This window comes from Nicotiana tomentosiformis, chromosome 2, assembly GCF_000390325.3.
Source record: "Nicotiana tomentosiformis chromosome 2, ASM39032v3, whole genome shotgun sequence".
Taxonomy (NCBI): Eukaryota; Viridiplantae; Streptophyta; class Magnoliopsida; order Solanales; family Solanaceae; genus Nicotiana; species Nicotiana tomentosiformis.
In genome coordinates, this window is record NC_090813.1 from 44804072 (window position 1) to 44824641 (window position 20570).

The 20570-nt window shown below is 37.5% G+C and overlaps 1 protein-coding gene across 1 annotated transcript; it reads right to left on the reverse strand.

Annotated features, from left to right (window-relative positions):
• Positions 1–455: 455 nt before the first annotated feature.
• On the reverse strand, positions 456–995 carry LOC138904707 (uncharacterized). Its single transcript, XM_070193214.1, has one exon. The coding sequence runs from the start codon at positions 993–995 to the stop codon at positions 456–458; it is 540 nt and encodes a 179-aa protein (XP_070049315.1).
• Between the last annotated feature and the right edge of the window lie 19575 nt (positions 996–20570).

The window sequence follows — 20570 nt, forward strand, 5'->3', positions numbered from 1 at the left end:
AAATCAACCATATTGAGCAATAAGATATCAACTCTAGTCTCGAGTCCCCCAATAGTTACCACACATGACTGATACACACGGTCTACAGTAATAGTATCGCCCACTGGTGTAGATACACGAACAGTTAAAACTAAGGACTCACGGGGCATATCCATATAATGAGTAAAGTACGATGATACATACGAATAAGTAGAACTAGGGTCAAATAATATAGAAGCTTCCCTATGGCACACTGAGACAATACCAATGATCACTGCATCTGAGGCAACGACATCTGGCCTGGCAGGAAACACATAGAATCGGGCCTCACCATCACCTGATCGGCCGTACCCTCTTGGGTGACCCCTAGCTGACTGACCCTCACCCCGTACTGGTTGGGCAGGTGGTGAAGCAACTGGTGCTGAAGTCGTAGTCTGACTCCTCTGCTGCAATGGACCTCCCGAGCGACGAGGAAACTATCTCCACATATGCCCAAATTCCCCGCACTCAAAGCAGCTCCCCGGTACTGATGGTGGTGCGGACTGAATCAGGCCCCAAGAACCAGAATAACTGCTAGAAGCACCCTGTGCAAATGAACCCTGAACTGAAGGGGCACGAGACGAACTCTGTGGTGGAAGGGCACTGAGAGATGACTGGCCATGATGAGAACTATATGAACCCTGGCCGGATGATGCACTACGGTGAACTGGACGACCCGTTTGAGCGTGTCTGTAAGGACGACCCCTATCGCGGTAAAACTGACCCCCTGAAGGAACACCGCTGAAATCACCTGGTCCACGAGGTCTCTTGGCCTCCCTCTCTCCATGTTCCTGACTACGAACCACATCTATTTGCCGAGCACTGTCGACTACCTCATCAAAAGTTACACCCGATACTCTCTCCCGAGTCATAAGTAACCACAACTGATATGTGAGGCCATCAATGAACCTCCTAATCCTCTCCCTATCAGTGGGAACCAACCAAACTGCATGACGAGCCAACTCAGAAAATCTCATCTCGTATTGCGTCACAGACATGACATCCGGACGTAACTGCTCAAACTATCTGCGCAGCTCCTCTCTACGAGACTGCGGCACGAACTTCTCCAAAAAGAGAATGGAGAATTCCTGCCATGTAAGTGGTACTGCACCAACTGCCCTGCGCCTCTCCTAAGCCTCCCACCATCTGAAGGCAGCTCCAAAAAATTGAAAAGTAGTGAACGAGACTCCACTGGTCTCCAGAATACCCGCTATCCGCAATATCCGCTGACACTTATCCAGATATATCTGAGCATCCTCTGACTTAGCACCACTAAATGATGGAGGTCGAAGCCTCCCAAATCTCTCAAGTCTCATCTGCTCATCATCTGCCATAACGGGGGCTACCGGGGCCTGAGCAGCTACAACTGACTAGGCTGGTAGTGCCCCCGGTATCTGAAGTCCCTGCACTACCTACTCTGGAGCACGGGCAACAGGGGTATGAGTACCTCCCCCACCTGAGAATTGGCTGGTATGGCCTGAGCTGAAACCACCTGAGCAAGGCCAGTGCAAACTATTAATATCTGAGTCAAAACCTCCTGTAGACCTGGAATCTCAATGGGCACAGCAGGTGCCTGAGCGGGTCTCGCCGGCTCAACAATATCCGGAATCTGCTCCTGAGATGGAGCAACTGGTGGTGCTACAGGTGCTGCTCAAACTGCTGTACGAGCGACACCTCAACCTCTACCTCGGCCCCGGCCTTTACCACGGCCCCAGCCTCTCGCGGCCCAAACTGGTGGCACGGGTGGCTGACCGTACGATCCGATAGTACATGTTCTCACCTTCTGTGAGAGGATAGAATAATAAAATTTTAGTTTTCCTGAATCAACCAGTTCGCACGATAGAATACAAGAAAGTAAAAATCTTAACCTGTCGTGATGGCGCTTATTTCGATACTAGGCAAGCCGACAACCTCAATAAACCACAATTTCTTTTAAGTTTGATAATATAATATTTAAATACAATCCACAAGTCTCGCAAATACCAATACACACACTCCTAAAATCTGGTGTCACCGAGTACATAAGCATCTATACATTACAAGTTTGGAAAACGTGGTCATAATAATCTGAGATAAAATACAATAAACAAAAGGATAGGGAAGGAGAGACAAAGTCTGCGAAATATGGCAGCTACCTATGAATCTCCGAAAAATCGACTGCCTGAAAGAATCAACACCCACTATATCCGGGATCACCTGGATCTGCATACGAAGTGCAGGGTGTAGTATGAGTACAACCAACTCAGTAAGTAACAATAATAAATAAGGAATTGAAAGTAGTGACGAGCATCTCAGCTAAGTCCAAATACAATACTTTCCAATATAAAAGGGTAAGCATGCTCTCAAATTCAACATTAAGATTTCACCAAAATTTCATCTCAAGTTTGACCGAAACCGAAAATAATGTTCTTCTTTTTCGAAATTTTCAAAATAGTGATATATGACAAGTGGAATGCAGCAAATAATGAAATCTATGCATCCTCTCAGAGTAACAGTCACTCAGTCCTCCTATTCACTCCAACCTTACACTCACTCTTTCCTCATAGTCATTCTTTCCTCACAGTCAGTCATTCCTCACAGTCACTCGTCACTCAGCACTCGCACTCAGTAGGTACCTGCGCTCACTAGGGGTGTACAGACTCCGAGGGGCTCCTTCAGCCCAAGCGCTATATCAAGCCAATCATGGCATATAACAATAAAACATGCTGCGGCGTGCAGCTCGATCCCATAAATATCCTCACAATTAGGCCCTCGGCCTCACTCTGTCATCAACCTCTCCAGTCTCTCGGGCTCTCAGAAATCATGATAATCAGCCCAAAAATGATAATATGATGTATTAATAAATAACAACAGCGACTGAGATATGATATGAAGTGAATAAATATGTCTGAGTGTGAAATTATAATTTGAACATATAATTCAACCACAGAAATGACCCCGGTGGGTACCAATAATAAAAACATATGTCTAAGCATGATTTTTTTAATATGAGTCTCAGCTCAATTTTCTCTAACACATAGAGAATGCATATCAACAAATAATTCAACTACACAGTTCCATAGAATTTGACCAAGTCACAATTCCTACAGTGCATGCCTACACGCCCGTCACCTAGCATGTACGTCACCTCAAAACCAATCACATAACACATAATCCGGGGTTTCATACCCTCATGACCAAATTTAGAACTATTACTTACCTTAAACCGTGTAATTCTTTATTCTGCTATGCCCTTGCCACGATAATTGGTCTCTGAAAGCCTCGTATCTAGCCACAATTAATTCGATTCAGTCAATACCAATTATTATAATTAATTCCATTAGGAAATACTAATTTTCCAATAAAAATCCGAAATTAACTCAAAAATCGCCTGTGGGACTCACGTCTCGGAACCCGACAAAAGTTACAAAATATGAACGCCCATCCAACCACGAGTCCAACCTAAGGGTGGCAAGTGGGCCGGTCTAGGCCCGGGACCGCGGGCCAAACGGGCTAAACGGGCCAGGATCGTTTGGCCCGATTTTAGTGGGTCTGGGCCGGTCTTGTGGGCCGGTCCTATGATTTGGGCCCGTCAGGCCCGGGACCATTTAGCCCGCTAGGGCCCGAGACCGGTCCCTTAGCGGGCCAAACGGTCCCAACGGCTATTTTTTAAATTAAAAAAAAATTAATTAAATTTTTTTAAAATATATATATATATATATATATATATATATATATATATAGTAGGAACGGGTTTCGTTTCATAGTAGTTCTTCTTTTCTCTGAATGTCAGAATTTTCTAAGAGAAATATCATTTCTCTTTTTGGTACTTTTTCGTATGACTTGATATCATCATTGTCATCTTTAGAAATGGAAGCAAAAGTGTCACTTTGCTTAACAGAAGTATCTTTCTGTTTCTGAGCAGTCAAATATGCCTGCAAATGTGCGTATAACGGGCTATCTTCTGGAATATCTTCCAGGTGGACGGATGGTCCAATTGATGATTCTTCTTTGAGAGATATCCTCTCATTGACTAAACTCCTTCTTCCCATTTGTATAACTGGGGAGTTTGATGAGGATCCGTATGACGATCCTGAAGGTGATGACCTTCCTTTGGATTGTGGGGATGATCTTCCCCAACCTCTACCTCTTCCCCTACCCCAGGGGGGTTCCATCCTGTAAATATTCACGAGATAAGAAATCTGGCAGAGAATTATCAATTCCCTTTTTATATTGTATTTCAAAATCAAAAGGGGCTAATTGAGCCTGCCATCTTGCAAATATCATTTTCGAGGCATCATGTTTAAAATCTTTGTTAAACATATATTTAACAGATTGTGCGTCAGTTTTTATCAAAAACTTTTGATTGTATAAGTCGTCTTGAAATTTTAAAACACATTTTACTATGGTTAACATTTCATGTGCCACAGTAGCGTATTTTCTCTGGGCTTCAGACCATTTACCAGAGTAGAATCTAATCAGATATTCATGTTTATCATTGGGATTTATTTGTTTCAAAATCCCTCCATAACCAATATTAGACGCATCAGTCTCTATAATATTTTGCCATGCAGGATTAGCAAGGGTTAAGCAAGGTAAAGATTTAACACGTTGCTTAATATTTTTTACCAAAGTAGTGTGACTATCAGTCCAAGAATTTTTATAATTCTTTTTTAGCCTATCATATAAGGGGGCTAAATCACGTGACAGATCTTTATAAAAAGGCGAAATATAATTTAAACTTTCCAAAAATCTTTGTAGCTGAGTTCTATCAGTAATAACATCGGGAAATTTTGAGGCAAAATCAATCGATCTTTGAATAGGAGTAATCTTTCCTTGACAAATATAATGTCCTAAGAATCGAATGTTAGTTTGGAATAAACTCATTTTTTGTTTTGAGATTACCAAACCATTTTGTATAACAATTCTTTTGAAAATATCTAAATGCTTAATATGCATTTCAAGTGTTTTAGAAAATACCAAAATGTCATCGATATAGACAATGACGAAGTCTAGATAGGGGTTGAAACTATCATTCATAATTTTTGGAATTCTGAAGGGGTATTTTTCAAACCAAAAGGCATAACATTCCATTCATATTGCCCAAATGGAACATTAAAAGCAGTTCTATAAGTATGCTCTTTAAATATTTGAATCTGCCAATAACCAGATTTTAAATCAAATTTTGAAAATATATTGGCGTCATATAATCTAGACAATAAATCTCTTTTATTAGGAATAGGATACCTAACCCATTTCAAATATTTATTCAAGGGCTTATAATTAATGACTAATCTAGGAACACCACGTTCCTTTTCAGCTGCGTTATTAACATAAAAAGCTGTACAAGACCAAGGAGATTTTGAGGGTTTTATCAAACCCTTTGATAGCAAACTATCAATCTCTTTTTTGCAAAATTCTACCAATTCTGCATTCATCTGACAAGGAAGAGTGACAATATGCTTTTTTCGATTCCAAAAAGCACTAGGATGCTCGGCACAAATATCAATAGCAATCTGCTCGGAAATCAATTTGATTTTTTCTTGTACTTTAGTAGAATTTAAAGTATCAAATATATTCATACTAAACAATTCTAATTGTAAAGAATCAACATGTTTTTGCTTCATATCAATTAAAGCATTAATATCTCTAGTTACTGGATCCGTAACAAAAGTATAACTTATCTCTTTATCCTTATAGGTAGCAGTAAAACCTTTCGAGTCTATGCTAGTAAAAGGATAAACGGCGTTAATAAACGGTGTCCCAAGTATAATTGGAGGGTATAACTGGTTTTTTACCAAGAAAAAGAAGTGAGGAATACAGATTTTATTTTGACAAATACCCGTATTAGGAAGTTTATACTTTATATCTAAAGCATGTCAGGATGCAGATCTAACCATATGAGTAGTTTTTTGAAAATATTTCGTAGGTACTAAACCTTCTTGAATGCAGCTAACATCTGCTCCACTATCAATCATAGCAATGTTTGTAATAGAAAAACTATTATCAATGAGAATAGTACATTTGATATACCATTTATGAGCAGTAATAATTTGCATCATCCCTAAAAACATATCATGTTTAGGATTAAAACTAATAGGTTTTTCTTCAATATCATTTTCAAAAATACCTTTGTTTTTATCATTAGATTTCTCAGCTGGAGAATTGATTTTCTCAATCTGAGTAATCCTATGATCACAAATCATTTGATTTTGTTTAAGAGATTTGATCTCTCGTTTCAAGTTTTCAACTTTAATTTTTAAATCATCAAAAGAAGAATCTCTTGCTGGAGTTGCATTTTTGTTTAACAGACGGTTATTAACTTCAAGTAAAGAATAAGGTGGAGAATATTCAAATTCTTTTTCAAAAGGTTTTGTAAAACTAGTACTTGAATTAGAACTTGAACTAGCAGCTAAATTAATAATTTTTTCACGAGGTTTTTCATCACTAACTTCTTTTAAAAGTTCTATTACATTATCGGATGTAATAGTTTTCATGTTTAGATTTTCAAATTGTGATTGTAATTTATAAAATTCATCATCACAAGCACATGTATCACCTTTGCAAGTTGTACAAGTATTATCAATATTTTTTATCACTATCAGATAAATCAAGCAAATCAATTTCAGCTTCGAATTCTGATTCAGAATAGTAATCAGATTCCGATCCAGAAGTGTATAACAAACTATAAACCTTATCACGTAGTTCATCGTCTAGTCCTAAGGTTTTCAGCTTTTGAAGCTTACAATTTGGAGCTATATGGCCAAATTTACCACACTTATAACATTTAATGTCAGCAAGATCTCACTTAGATCTATTTTTGGTAAATCTAGTAGGCTTGCGATGTGCTTTCTTGGCTTCTCGTTCTTCTTTGGATCTATATCTAGATCTCTTTCTCCTATAAGGACTGTCTTGATTGGGGTATCTATGATACTTATGTTTCTTCTTCTAATGAGTAGAAGTCTCGGGTAAACCGAACTGGGTGCAAAAGTCCCCTAACTTGTTTCTTTCCTTAAGCTTATCCATCTTAAGCTGTCTGGACAATCTTAATTCATTGCACAAGTTTAACCCTTCCTGTGTGCAAATTCCTATCAATTTACATCTTAAGATATATAGTATATAAGATGTATATATAGGTTATTACTTATATCGATTTTTTATATATATATATATATATATATATATATATACACACACACTATACTATACTATATATATACATCTTATATAAGATGTATATATAGCTTATCGAAAATAGCTTATTACTTGTATATATATACTATATATACATCTTTTATATATATTATACATTTAATCTTATATATAGTATATAAGATGTATATATATATATATATATATATATATATATATATATATATATACATCTTATATCGATATACTATATATACATCTTATATACTATATATATTCGATATTAAATATTGAATATTAAAATTTAGGTCACAATTCTATAATAAAATTTACAAAGCATTGTCTTAGATATTTTTTTTAACATCCTTTTGTCTCTAATATCTATTTAATTTTTTTTGTTTTTTAAAAATATGTTGGGCCCACTTAGCCCGGGACCAAACCGTCCCGGGGCCGGTCCCTACAAAAAGCGCGTTTAGGCCCGGGCCCGTTTAATTTGAGACCGGTCCGGGATCGGGCCCAGGGCCGTTTGGACCGGCCCACTTGGCCCGTTTAGGCCCGGGACCGGCCCACTTGCCAGCCCTAGTCCAACCATATGAATTTTACCAAATTCCGACATCAACTCGACCCTCAAATCTTAAGTTAAAGTCTTTGAAGATTTCTACCGTTTTCAACTCAATATTTACCCATTTGAACTCAACAATCTTTCCACAAACCTTATTGGTATGTGTATGTATAACTAATACTCTCACACCCAAGAATCATACTCTTAATCACCCATCTTTTACTCCAAACCCGAAATTGAAGAATTGGGGAAAGAAATTCTTACCTCTTTGAAGCCCTAGCAAGATCCTTGTGAAATATCCAAACCTTGAACAAGAATTGATGGATAAATGACTAAGTCTTCACTTTCTCTCTCTAAAATGCTCTCACCTCTCTCTAAAATATTAGATGAAACCCTTCAAAATGACCCCCCCAATAGTGTTTTATAAGAATGGGGTCGGGTTTATAAAACCAGAAAAATTAATCCCCAAAACACACATATGCGACCGCATAACGCTTCTGCGGCTCACGAAATGTCCGCGAAATGTGGCCTCCGAAACTGGGCAAGGCTGCCTCAGTATGCGGTCCGTAGACCTATTCTGCGATCACATAATGCACCGCATAACTGATCTGCGGCCGCATAATTCGCCGCAAATTTTCCTCCACACTTTCCTTTTTCCTGATCCACTTTGCGACCATTATGCGGTTCGCAGAGCGATTCTGCGACCGCATAGTGGTCGCAGAAATGACCCTTTTTCCGGCAAAAAGTTTACCTTTACACATTAGTGCATTGTTCAACCCAAAATTCTGAGCCGCGGCGAGCCTCGCCGCGAGAAATTTCTATAATCTTTGTACTAATTGATCTACCTCGGCACCACAAAATCTTAATATGCTTAGCAAATTTTCTCCAAGGTCATTACACATAAGTCAACATCCAGTCAACCTTTCAACTTAAATTCTAAACCTTGTAACCAAGTGTTCCAAATCATTCCAAAACCTCACCGGACCCGAACTAATTACCCCCGGCAAGTCACATAACTAATATAAGGCATAAATTGAGCAGTAAATGGGAGGAACGAGGTTGTAATACTTAGAACGACCGGTTGGGTACTTACAAGGCCCGTCTTCACAAGGGGGCATTGTCAAAACAAGCGAAGCCCCACAAGCAAAACAGACTAGGTTGAATGGTATCTGCCCAAGTCAGGAACAATCACTAAAGATGCCACTTTAGGGAATATCTCCATTCCCGAAAATCCAAAGACAACCCACAAAAATGGGATTGTTGATTCCCCTCCCCCCTTTTACTATGCTCCTCCCAAATCCGGTATTCTTACACAAGTAGAGAGTATCTATTTTTCGGAAAAGTATCTATTGTCAGCACAATCCCATCATAATTTGGCCCACTCGTTCATGAAAGGCCACTCTAACGCGCCTGCACCTGCGCAACACACAACACGCTCCCATATCTCCCCCGAACTTGCCACTTCTAGTGAAGGTAATCAATTGACTATTACAAACCCAAGAACCAATACTATCATTGAGGTAACACCCCATGTCAATCCCTCAAGATTAATTTCATAAGGCAAATCCTCCCACACTAAACCCAAAGAAAAGATGGGCTATAATGCTTCTCCCTCATCCTCTTCTCCATTCACCCCAAGCCACACCACCATCCCCATTCACTCTAACTTTTCTGATGGAAAACAACAACCCTCCTTCCCAAACACAAACCACAACTCCATTAACCATCTCCACTACCCTAATGCCTCCAGATCTCATGCCGGAGTCATGGTTGGAAATGGCACTCCAAGGACACACCCAGAACCTTCAAATGATGATCGGGTCTGTCCCAATGGAAGTAACTATCCAAAATCCCAGGTACCTAGCTCGTCTGGCCACACAGCTTCTCCACCAGGGTCTGGCACATTTTGGACACCACCTGTGGACGTCCACTTTACTCCAAGCCCAGTACATGAGGCACCAACAACCCCTTTCCATAAAGGAACTCAATAAACTCAAGGGTCAGCTTTGCCAGACCATGCCCTTATTCCCATTCATGAACCTGGAGGCTCGAGTCCCACCTCCAACCTTCCAACTCTAGCTACCAATAGTCCAAGTTCCCCAGCCACCACCATCACAACCGCTCTCACCCATCGATCTACTGAGCAGGGGGACTACCATGGCCTTGGACTACCTCAGAGACTCCAATGTGGACCTGGAGAACATGCTAGAATAATTAGGGATGCCAAAGACAAAGGCCTTCCTAATGAAGGAACCCATGGATATAGAGTTCAAAGAGAAGTTAGGAGAAATTCTTATTGCTCTGTGCCCCAAAAAGCTCATAATCTGCAAACTCGATCTCCGAGTACACTCATTTCCAAACTCAAAAAACTCAGCAATGACTCTAGTCCCTCTAATGGGTATCATGAACCAAACCCCAATGAGCAAGGGGAAGGGAATCAAGAGGAAGACTCTAACCCAATAACCCCTCTTAATGAATTTCATAATATGGAATGCTAGGGGGCCAATGGTGCGGAGTTCCACAGGCACTGCTCATCTATGGTGAAGCTCCATAACCCTGCCATGCTAGTCTTGCTGGAGACTAGAATGGAAGACCACAAACACCTCACTGTTGAACTCAAGTTTGATGCCCAATTCTAATCCCAAGTTGTTGGTAAGTCTGGTGGGATTATGCTCATGTGGAATGATGATCTGGTTAAGTTAGAGGAAGTAGCCACTACTCCACATGGAATGTATGTCATGGTCAAAGTACTCCCGTCCTCCACTAAATGGCTTTTTCTGCTATATATGCTAGTAATTGTGTCAATAATAAAAATAAGCTCTAGAATACATTAGAAGATCTGGCTTTTGAGTACGGGGGTAGTTGGCTTGTTGGAGGGGACGTTAATGAACTTCTAAAAGCCAGGGATAAGTTTTGGGGTAATAGCTTGAACACCAATAGAAGCAACAGATTCTGTAAATACTTGAATAGTTACAAATTAGTGGACCTAGGTTTTAAAGGCTCTAAATATACTTGGTCTAATAAAAGATACTCCAATAAGCAAGACCTAATCCTAGAAAGACTTGATAGGTGCTTTGAAACAGATGATTGGATTGAGGAGTTCCCTGAATCAACTGTCACCCATCTTCCTAGGACCCACTCAGACCACTGTCCTCTTCTTTTAAGCCTAATCCATTAGAGTCACAGCAGGGCCAACAAGCCTATTAAGTTTGAATCTTTGTGGTGCAACCACCCTGACTTCCTCCCTCTTGTGGAGGGCAGTTTTGATGCCAATACTGATATCCTAAAAGCTACCTATGTTTTTACCAATAGAGTGACTGACTGGAATAAACATGTCTTTGACAACATCTTCCATAAGAAAAGGCATATCCTTGCCAGACTTTCTGGCAATCAAATGTCCAATGCCTACCCCTTTAGCACCTTACTCCAAGAGCTTGAAGCCAAACTCCAGCATGATTTCTCTGTCATTCTTAAGAGTGAAGAAGATTTCTGGAAACTTAAATTCAGGATAAATTGGTTAAGTAAGGGAGATGCTAACACTAAATTCTTTCATATATCCACACTTAATAGAAGAAGGAGGAACATGATCATGTCCTTAAAAGGATGAAGTGAGGAACAATATTCAGAATCCTAAGGACATTAAAGACACAATCCTTAACTACTTCACCAATATCTATACGACTGAACAACATAGCTCAATGCTGAACAAGATCCACATTACTGCTAGTGTTAATATATTGACTACCAGGGAGCAGGAAACCATTGACTCTACCTTTAGGCTCTCTGAGATCAAGTGTGCCTTGTTCTCCTTCAAGGCTATGAAGGCACTTGGGCCTGATGGCCTCCTCCCCTTCTTCTATCAGAAGTACTGGCATATAGTTTCTGGCAGTGTAATCCAATTCTGTAATACTTTATTTTCCACTGGTATGGTCCCTCCTGAAGTAAACCAAACCAATCTCTGCCTCATTCCTGAATGCCCTAATGCCAATATGCTGAAAAACTTCAGGCCAATCGGTTTGTGCAACACACTGTATAAACTGATCACTAAGATCAATGTCAATAGAATCAAACATTTGCTTCAAAATATCATTGGCCCTACTCAAGCAAGCTTTCTAGCCAATAGAAGAGTTGATAATAATACCATTATGGTCCAAGAGTACATTACCCACTTCCAAAACATGAAAGGTAAGAATGCCAATATGATCCTAAAAGTGGATTAGAGAAGGTTTTTGATAGGTTAGAATGGTTTTTCATCAGGGAATCCCTTATCTTCTTCAAGTTCCCCATTAAACTTACCACCCTAATCATGTCCTGTCTCACTACAAGCTCAATCTCCATCCTTGTCAATGGTACCCAGACTGATTACTTCAAGCCCGATAGAGGCATTAGGCAGGGGGGTCCTATGTCTCCCTATCTGTTCATCATATGCATAGAAAGGCTTTTCCGAGATATTGAAAATGTTGTAACTGATAAGGATTGGTTCCCTATTAGTATCGGCAGGGGAGGGCCTAGAATCTCCCACCTATTCTTTGCTGATGACCTCACTATGTTTGTCAGAGCCAATAGAAGAAACTGTGAGACAATCTTAGCCATCCTGGGTAATTTCAATGCTGCATCTAGGCAAAAGGTCAATCTCCAGAAATTCAAAGTGATCTTTTCTTCTAATTGCCAAGTGTGCCACATCTTGCAATGAAATTTTAGGTATCAAATGTGCTAAAGACTTTGGCAAATACCTTGGTTTCCCAATCTTCACCAGAAGGCCTAGGAATAATGACTTCCAATTTATCATAGATAACCTTAACAGTAGAATGACAGGGTGGAAAATCAAGTTCCTTAACATGGCTGGTAGGACTACTTTGGCCAAGTCATGCCTTAGTAGCATCCCAAACCATGTCACGCAATACATCCAGTTACCCTCACACATTACCAACCAAATTGACATAATCCAAAGGAATTTTATTTGGGGTACAACTCCTATGAAAAGGAAGGTGCACATGGTCAAGTGAGCCACTATCACCAAACCAAAGAACAGGGGAGGGCTGGGTCTCCAGCAGTCCCACCTAAAGAACAAAACATGTCACACCAGTCTTGCTTGGAGACTATACAATAATACTACCTCCATCTCGGCTAGGGTGCTCATGGGAAAGCACTGCAGTGAAGGAGGGAACAGGGTTAAGGCTAAGACTAGAACCTGGAAAAATGTTTAAGAAGGCTGGAAAATATGCATAACTTGCACTAGATGGGTGGTTCACAAATGGGATATGGCTAGATTTCATAGTGACTCATGGCTTCCTAAGATGCAACCTCTGGATAAAATCCTTAACGGCTCATGGCACCATAGTGACATGAACACCACGATTAATGAAGTGTTCTCCAATGGGATTTGGGATTTTAGCTACATTCCCTGTCCAATCCCCCATGACATCAATTTGATAATACAAAATACTTTCATTCCCACCTCCACCATTGTTGAGGATAAACTAATCTGGAACCTTAATCCAAATGGCATGTTTAGTACCAAATCAGTCTACTCCTTCCTTGATGCACTACTGAATAATGACAATTCTAATGGAGACTACTTCAGCTGGATTTAGAAGCTAAAGACCAAAATAAGATTAAGTTCTTCATATGGCTCATGCAGCAAAACATACTACCTACAGGGAACCATTTACACAACATTGGCATGAGAATTAACACTGACTGCTACTTCTATGATCACGCAATAGAGGACATAAACCACATTTTCTTTGAATGTCCCAATGTCAAAGAATTCTGGTAGCAATTCCAGCACAACTGCACCCAAAAGCCTAACTTTAGTGTAAATCCATTCTCTATGCCAAATTGGGAAGATACATGGCATACACTATAAAATATGGATTACAATACTTGCATAAAATGAAAACAACTACTGCCCTTCTGCCTCTGGGTCATCTGGCTCACCATGAACTCTAATGTATTTGAAAAGAGAAAAAATCATAATAATGTACACCAAACAATAGCAAAGGTTGTTGAATACCATCATGTAGCAACCACTTCAAGTCATGTTAGAGCAACAACCACCTTATACTTAAAGTGGCAGCCACCTGATAAAGGCTACTATAAGCTGAACACTGATGGGGCTGCATGCCTTAACACTGGGAAAGGGAGTATAAGGGGGGGGGGGTTCAGAAACAGCAAGGGAGACTGAGTCTTAGGCTTTATGATGGGGCTACCAAACAATGATAGTGTTAGGGCATAACTCCAAGCCTTATGGTTGGGGCTAAAAATATCCCTAGATCAAGGCTTGTCACCTATTGTGATTGACACTGATTCTGAAACATTGTTGGAAATATTAAAGAATGGCAACTTAACTCACAACCCCATAATTTCTGAATGCAGGTATCTGATGGAGCAGTTGGGGAACCCAGCCATAGGCCATAGCTACAAGGAGCAGAATCAAGTGGCGGACCTCCTCGCAAAGGAAGGAGCTAGGAAGGAAGTTTTTGACAAGACCCAAATTTTGGCAGATCCTCCGGTGTTTGCAAATAAAACAGTGTGGGCAGACATCCTACGAATTATTTTTGAAAGGAAAATCAATGTTTGTAATAGGGTCACATTGGTAGACATTAATGACAATCAACATGGGACCTCATACTCCCCTTATATTGATGCAATATTGTGAATGTTTATATATATATATATATATATATATATATATATATATATATATAAAGTATCAAATTAACCAAAAAAATAGAACCACCGCTAATGTGCGTGTGTACTTGTATTTGATTATGTTCTTTCAATCCCTTATTATGTGTATTTCCTAAGTGTGTTCCATTTTCAGTAATAATTTATATTGCCGTGGTCAAATATATATGAGCACTATATGTGTTTCAGTGGAAAAAGTGAGAATTTTTTACCAATATTGTCCCTTATCTTTGAGGGTGAGTCTATTTTGGTCCCTCAAATATAACCTTGAGCATATTTAGTCCCTTAAGTATGCTAAAGTGGAGCACCTTTAGTCTAACTGACACAATATGTTCAAAAACTAACGGTGTTACCCAACTCTGATTCATGAAGCAAATCTTCTGCTCTGAAGCAAAATGTTTCCTCTCCTTTTATTGGATAACGCAAGTTATCACTTTAATTCCTCATTTTTATATAATGTCTTCTAAAATTTTGATCTTGAAAATATCCTCTTCTGTGCCAGTTTTCAATGAGAAAATGACAATGTATAGCCGCTGTAAAAATAATAGCCGAAAAATATATAAAATTTGTATATTTCTTTGTATATATATACATTTAAAAATTTCAGTTCATTTTTCCAAAAAGAAAAGTTAAATTTAAAAAAAGTAGAGCTGCCAGGATCACTTCTAAGTATATTATTGAAGCAAACGAATAACTAGGTTGTATTATCACTTTTATTCCGTGCCAGAAACTATTTACATCTGGTAGCGGAAAAAATATATAAAATTTGTATATACAAATTTTATATATATTTTCGGCTATTATATTTACAGTGGCTATACAGTGTCATTTTCTCATTGAAAACTGGCACAGAAGGGGACATTTTCAAGGTCAAAATTTTAGAAGACATTATCTAAAAATAAGGAATTAAAGTGATAATTTGCGTTATCCAATAAAAGGAGAGGAAACGTTTTGCCTCAGAGCAGAATATTTGCTTCATGAATCAGAGTTGGGTAACACCATTAGTTTTTAAACACATTGTGTCAGTGAGACTAAAGGTGCTCCACTTTAGTATACTTAAAGGACTAAATATGTTCAGGGCTATATTTGAGGGATCAAAATAGACCTACCCTCAAAGATAAGGGACAATATTGGCTAAAAACTCAAAAAAGTGAGGCACAAATGAATTTGTAAAAGTAAACTATATATTGAAGTACTTAAAAATCTTTTACTATTTAAGGCTGATCTACTTATTTATTTTCCTGCATTACAAGATAGGAGTACTATTCAACAGAAGTAAAGATACGATAGTGTTCGTGGTTATGTTAATTGGGTCTTTTATGCTGGGATTTTCTATGTACCAAGTTTATTTAACAACTAACCTTGTGTTTGATGCGAGCATACTTTGTACCAAGCTTATTTACCTAAATTATCCAAGTCCAATTTTTGAATTTGCAAAATTACTTTTTAACGTCAATCTGGAAAAGAGAAAATTTCTTTTAGCTCCACTTCTTTGGGTTAAGGAGTGATTATTATTATGTATTTACTTCATTGTGATTAGTCTGAAGAATAGTGCTATTTTATTTTATAGTTTGCTCTTAAAATGTATGAATACTTTGCTAAAGGTGGAGAACTAGTACTCCAAATGAATGGAACCACCGCTAATGTCAATTACTACTAAAATTTAATTTTGAATTCGTCCAACGTAAAAATTGAAGTTTTCTTTATTTTGTTATAAATCTACCGATTTTTTTGATAACTAGTCCTAGAATACACATATTACGCATGTACCCATATTAATAAATATATTTAAACATAATATTGTTAATTAATATTAAATATATTTGAGTTATAAAACAACAATTAAAGATAAAAATTCATGTTACAGATATGATAAACATTAAGTCCAATGGAAGTCCTCCCATCAAAAGCAGCGGAGAAATAATAATTAAAATATTATTGGTGTTAGTGCATTTTAATATTAAAATTATAATATTAAAGTGCATTATTTCTTGTGAGATAATAGTTATAAATTGGCAAGAAAGTGGTCAATTACTTTGGTGTAACTCATGAAACCATTAATGCCATGATCTACCACTAATTACCGACTAAAGATTAAATTTTGTAATCACCAACCATGTTCTACAATTTTATTATCCACTATCTTATTATTTATTTCATGGAAGAAATTCTACACCTATAAATCGTGGTGTTTCTTCCCTGTGTTGTAGATGGAATATATGGTAATGTGTATGAAAAAAGTGAATTTGGTAGTGAAAAAGAGAGTTAAGAGAAGGAGAAAATCTAAGTCTCCAACTTATTCTCTACAAAAGAGAATATTATTTCTGTTGCAGGAAGTGTTCATTTTGATGGAGCTTTGGACTCAACAATTTATTCACAGTTTGTTCGAGTCATACGACATTGTCGGGTTGTTGTATCGTGGAGGGGACAAGCCAAGAGTATTACCGCTGGATTGGTGAAGATGCTACCGTAGTTGGCTTGAATCTCCTTAAAGAGAACGAGATATTCGCGCCTCAACTTGAAGAATTTATTTTATTTTCTTCATTTTATTTTTCAACTGTAATTTCTTGTAATTTCACCAACAAATATCATAAAATCTAGATGCATAAACCTAAAATTAAAAGTTAATATTGTGGTCACCGACAGAAGTTTGAGCTAAAGCGCCACTATCGCCGCCTCCGGAACTATAAATAAAAATTCACTGTAATCTTACAAATAGGGTATGAGAATAGATCCGACTTTAAATAATTGTTTTTTGGAAGGAGGGGGAGGGATTGAACTCTAAAATTAAAAGTATTACAACAAGTTTTCACTAAAAAAAACCTTTAAAATGGGGCTAGGACAAAAAAAACTAAAAAGAAAAGGGTTACCTTACACCAAAAATACCATTTATTTCTACTTTTCTGATTGTTGGCCATGTCACTTCTCAAGCAAGCTATCCTTTTTTTTAACCCCTCAATCTCTTTGTTTACCCCCATAGGTTTTATTTTTCAACTAAGTAACCTCATCTTTGATATTGTTCGCAACAAATTTTTGTAGTACGAAAAAAAAAATACAACAAAAAATATATGAAGAAAAAGAGATTTTATTGATGAATATTTATGAGTACAATTGTCACGACCCAAAATTCCACCACAGGCGTCGTGATGGCACCTAATCTCTAAGACTAGGTAAGCCGATTACCATTACATTTTGAAGCCTTTTGTTTTTTGAAATAGAATTAAATAGGTAATCATAACCAACAACGGGACAAATATGAATATGACAACCTCCCAATACTGGTAGTACTGAGTCACAAACTCTAAATGAATACATGAAATGATCTCAAGGATCGAATACTCAATACTGTTTGAATAATAAATAACAATATAATAAAATGAAAAGACTCCAAGGAACTGCGACGACCAAGCAGCTCTACCTTGAATCCTTGCGATCCCACTCTAACTCTGTCCGAGTCCGATATCTCCAATACCTGGCTCTGTACAAAAATGTGCAGAAGTATAGTATGAGTACACCACGGTCGATACCCAGTAAGTATAAAGACTAACCTCAGTGGAGTAGAGACGAGATACAGTGTAGACACTCACTAGTCTAATAACCTGTGCAATATAGTATACAAAATAATAGGAAACAAATAACAATAAGAGCAATACAAATCAACCAATGATATGCCCGACATGGCAACAAGAAGACTATTAATATTGCTCAACAAATAATAAATATAAGTATACCCAAGTAAATCAAGTTCTTCAAATAAATATCTTTCACATATAATTCTTCCAAATAACTCTCTTCAAATATAATTTTCTCAAATAAATATCTTTCAAATATAATTCTTTCAATAAATCTTTTTCAAATATAATTTCCTCAAATAAATATCTTTCAAATACAATTCCTTCAAATACTACTTTTTAAATAAAAATCCTTCCAAATAAATATTTTAAATATAATTCTTTCAATTAAAAGTCACCATGTGACACCTCATTTCATAATCATAAAAATACGGGTCTCAGCCCTTTTCATATTTTCACGGCACTTCGTGCCCATAATTAAATCATCATATTTACCCGGCACCTCGTGCCTATTTTTTATATCACATCTGCACGGACAGTTCACGTGCTAATAATAAAACCATCATATTTTCTCCTGCACGAATCTCAACTGCACGGATAATTCACGTGCCAATATCATCATTATTTATTCAAGGCACCGCGTGCCCACATTTCTTTTTCATAATCCGCCTGAAAATAGTCACATGCTCCCAATTTCAACATAAATCAAACTATTATCAATTTACCAACAACAAGACAAATTGCACAAAGTATAAAAATAAACACAAGAAAAATCACAACATCATATAAAATCACCAATGCAACCACTCCACATCATCACATATCATCTCTGACAATAACCACTCTTATCTCTCCTATAGCCACCCTTATCACTCCTATATTAGCCACCATTATCCCTCCGCCCTGACAATATCAATAGCCACCATTCTCACTCCTATTGCCACCCTTATCTCTCTTATAGCCACCCTTATCGCTCCGCCCAGATAATATTCCAACAAACACAACAACAGTGAAATGCCACCCTTATACCCACATAATATCAACAGTGGAATGCCACCCTTATATCCTCAAAGTAACAACTCACACAACACAATAATTTATACAGAAAATTATCACGGCAACATAACAAAATCAATTCATATCATAATTTGTTCAATGGCCACAACCAAATTCCAAAGATACAACCAAATCAATTAATTTCACAATAAATAGCCGAAGGCTCCACACAATGTGTATAACACCACAAAAATAATCAACATAGATAGATATTATTCAGCATAAAGCAAAACCTTCATTAATCCAAATTTAGGTAATTATATTAGCACATCTTCTTAAGCTTGCTTAATTAATTATTTGCATAGAAAAAATTCATAATGAAAATTAAATTCCAAGAATATCAACCATCAAACTCACGGAATTCACATAATTATACAAGTAATAATTATATCAAATTGCCATATAAAAACAAATTCAATAAATGTGATTTGAGACATGACAAATAGATAATTAAATATATGCCAACAATTATCTAATTTACTACAAAATATTCCCAAGACTTTAGCTCAATAAATTTTGCACATATAACCCGAGTACGTACTCGTCACCTCGCGTACTCGATTTTTCACATTTCACAAATGGCACATAAGACTCGATGCCTAAGGAGTAATTCCCCCACTCGAGGTTAAGCGAGACACTTACTTTTTTGAAGTTAGACTAATATTCCAAAATAGCTTTCTTGCTTGAATTGACCTCCGGATAGCTCAAGTCTATCGAAATTAATTGTATAACTTCATTAAAATACATCGAAAACAATTCCGGATAATAAAACGTCGACTTGAAAATTTATTCTCAAAAGTCAACAAAAGTCAACACGGGGCCTCCTCTCGGAACCCGACATAACTTTCACGAAATCCGAATACTCATTTTGCTACGAGTTCAACCATACCAATTTTATCAAATTCCGATAACAACTCGACCTCCAAATCTTAAATTTACGTTTTTGGAAGATTTTGCAAAAAACTTAATTTTTCTTTCATAAATTCACGGATTCATGATGTAAATGAGTATGGAATCATGAAATATAATCAATATAGGATAAGGAATACTTACCCCAATGTTTTCCCGTGAAAATCGCCCAAAAATCGTCCAAGAACCGTGCTCCAAAAATTCAAAACTAAAAGAAGGAAATGACCATTTTTGGTCCTTAAGTTTATGTTCATCTATCACTAAAAGTCCATTTTCCGTCACTAAAAGGCCACACCAAAACTTGCTTGCACTAGCCTTCATTCAATCGATTATAACTTTATGTACAAATGTCCAAATGATGAATGGTTTAACTTTCTGGAAACTAGAATCAAAATACTATAACTTTCATGTTTTGATAATTGTCACGACCCAAAATCTCACCTGTCGTGATGGCACCTATCTCAATACTAGGCAAGCCGAAAATCTCAATAATTCACCATATCTTTTAAATTTGAAAACAATTAATTAAATTCAGCGGAAGAAATCTCATAATTTCAAATATAACACTCCCAAAACCCGGTGTCACTGAGTGCATGAGCATCTAATATGAGTACAATGTTTGACTGATAAAA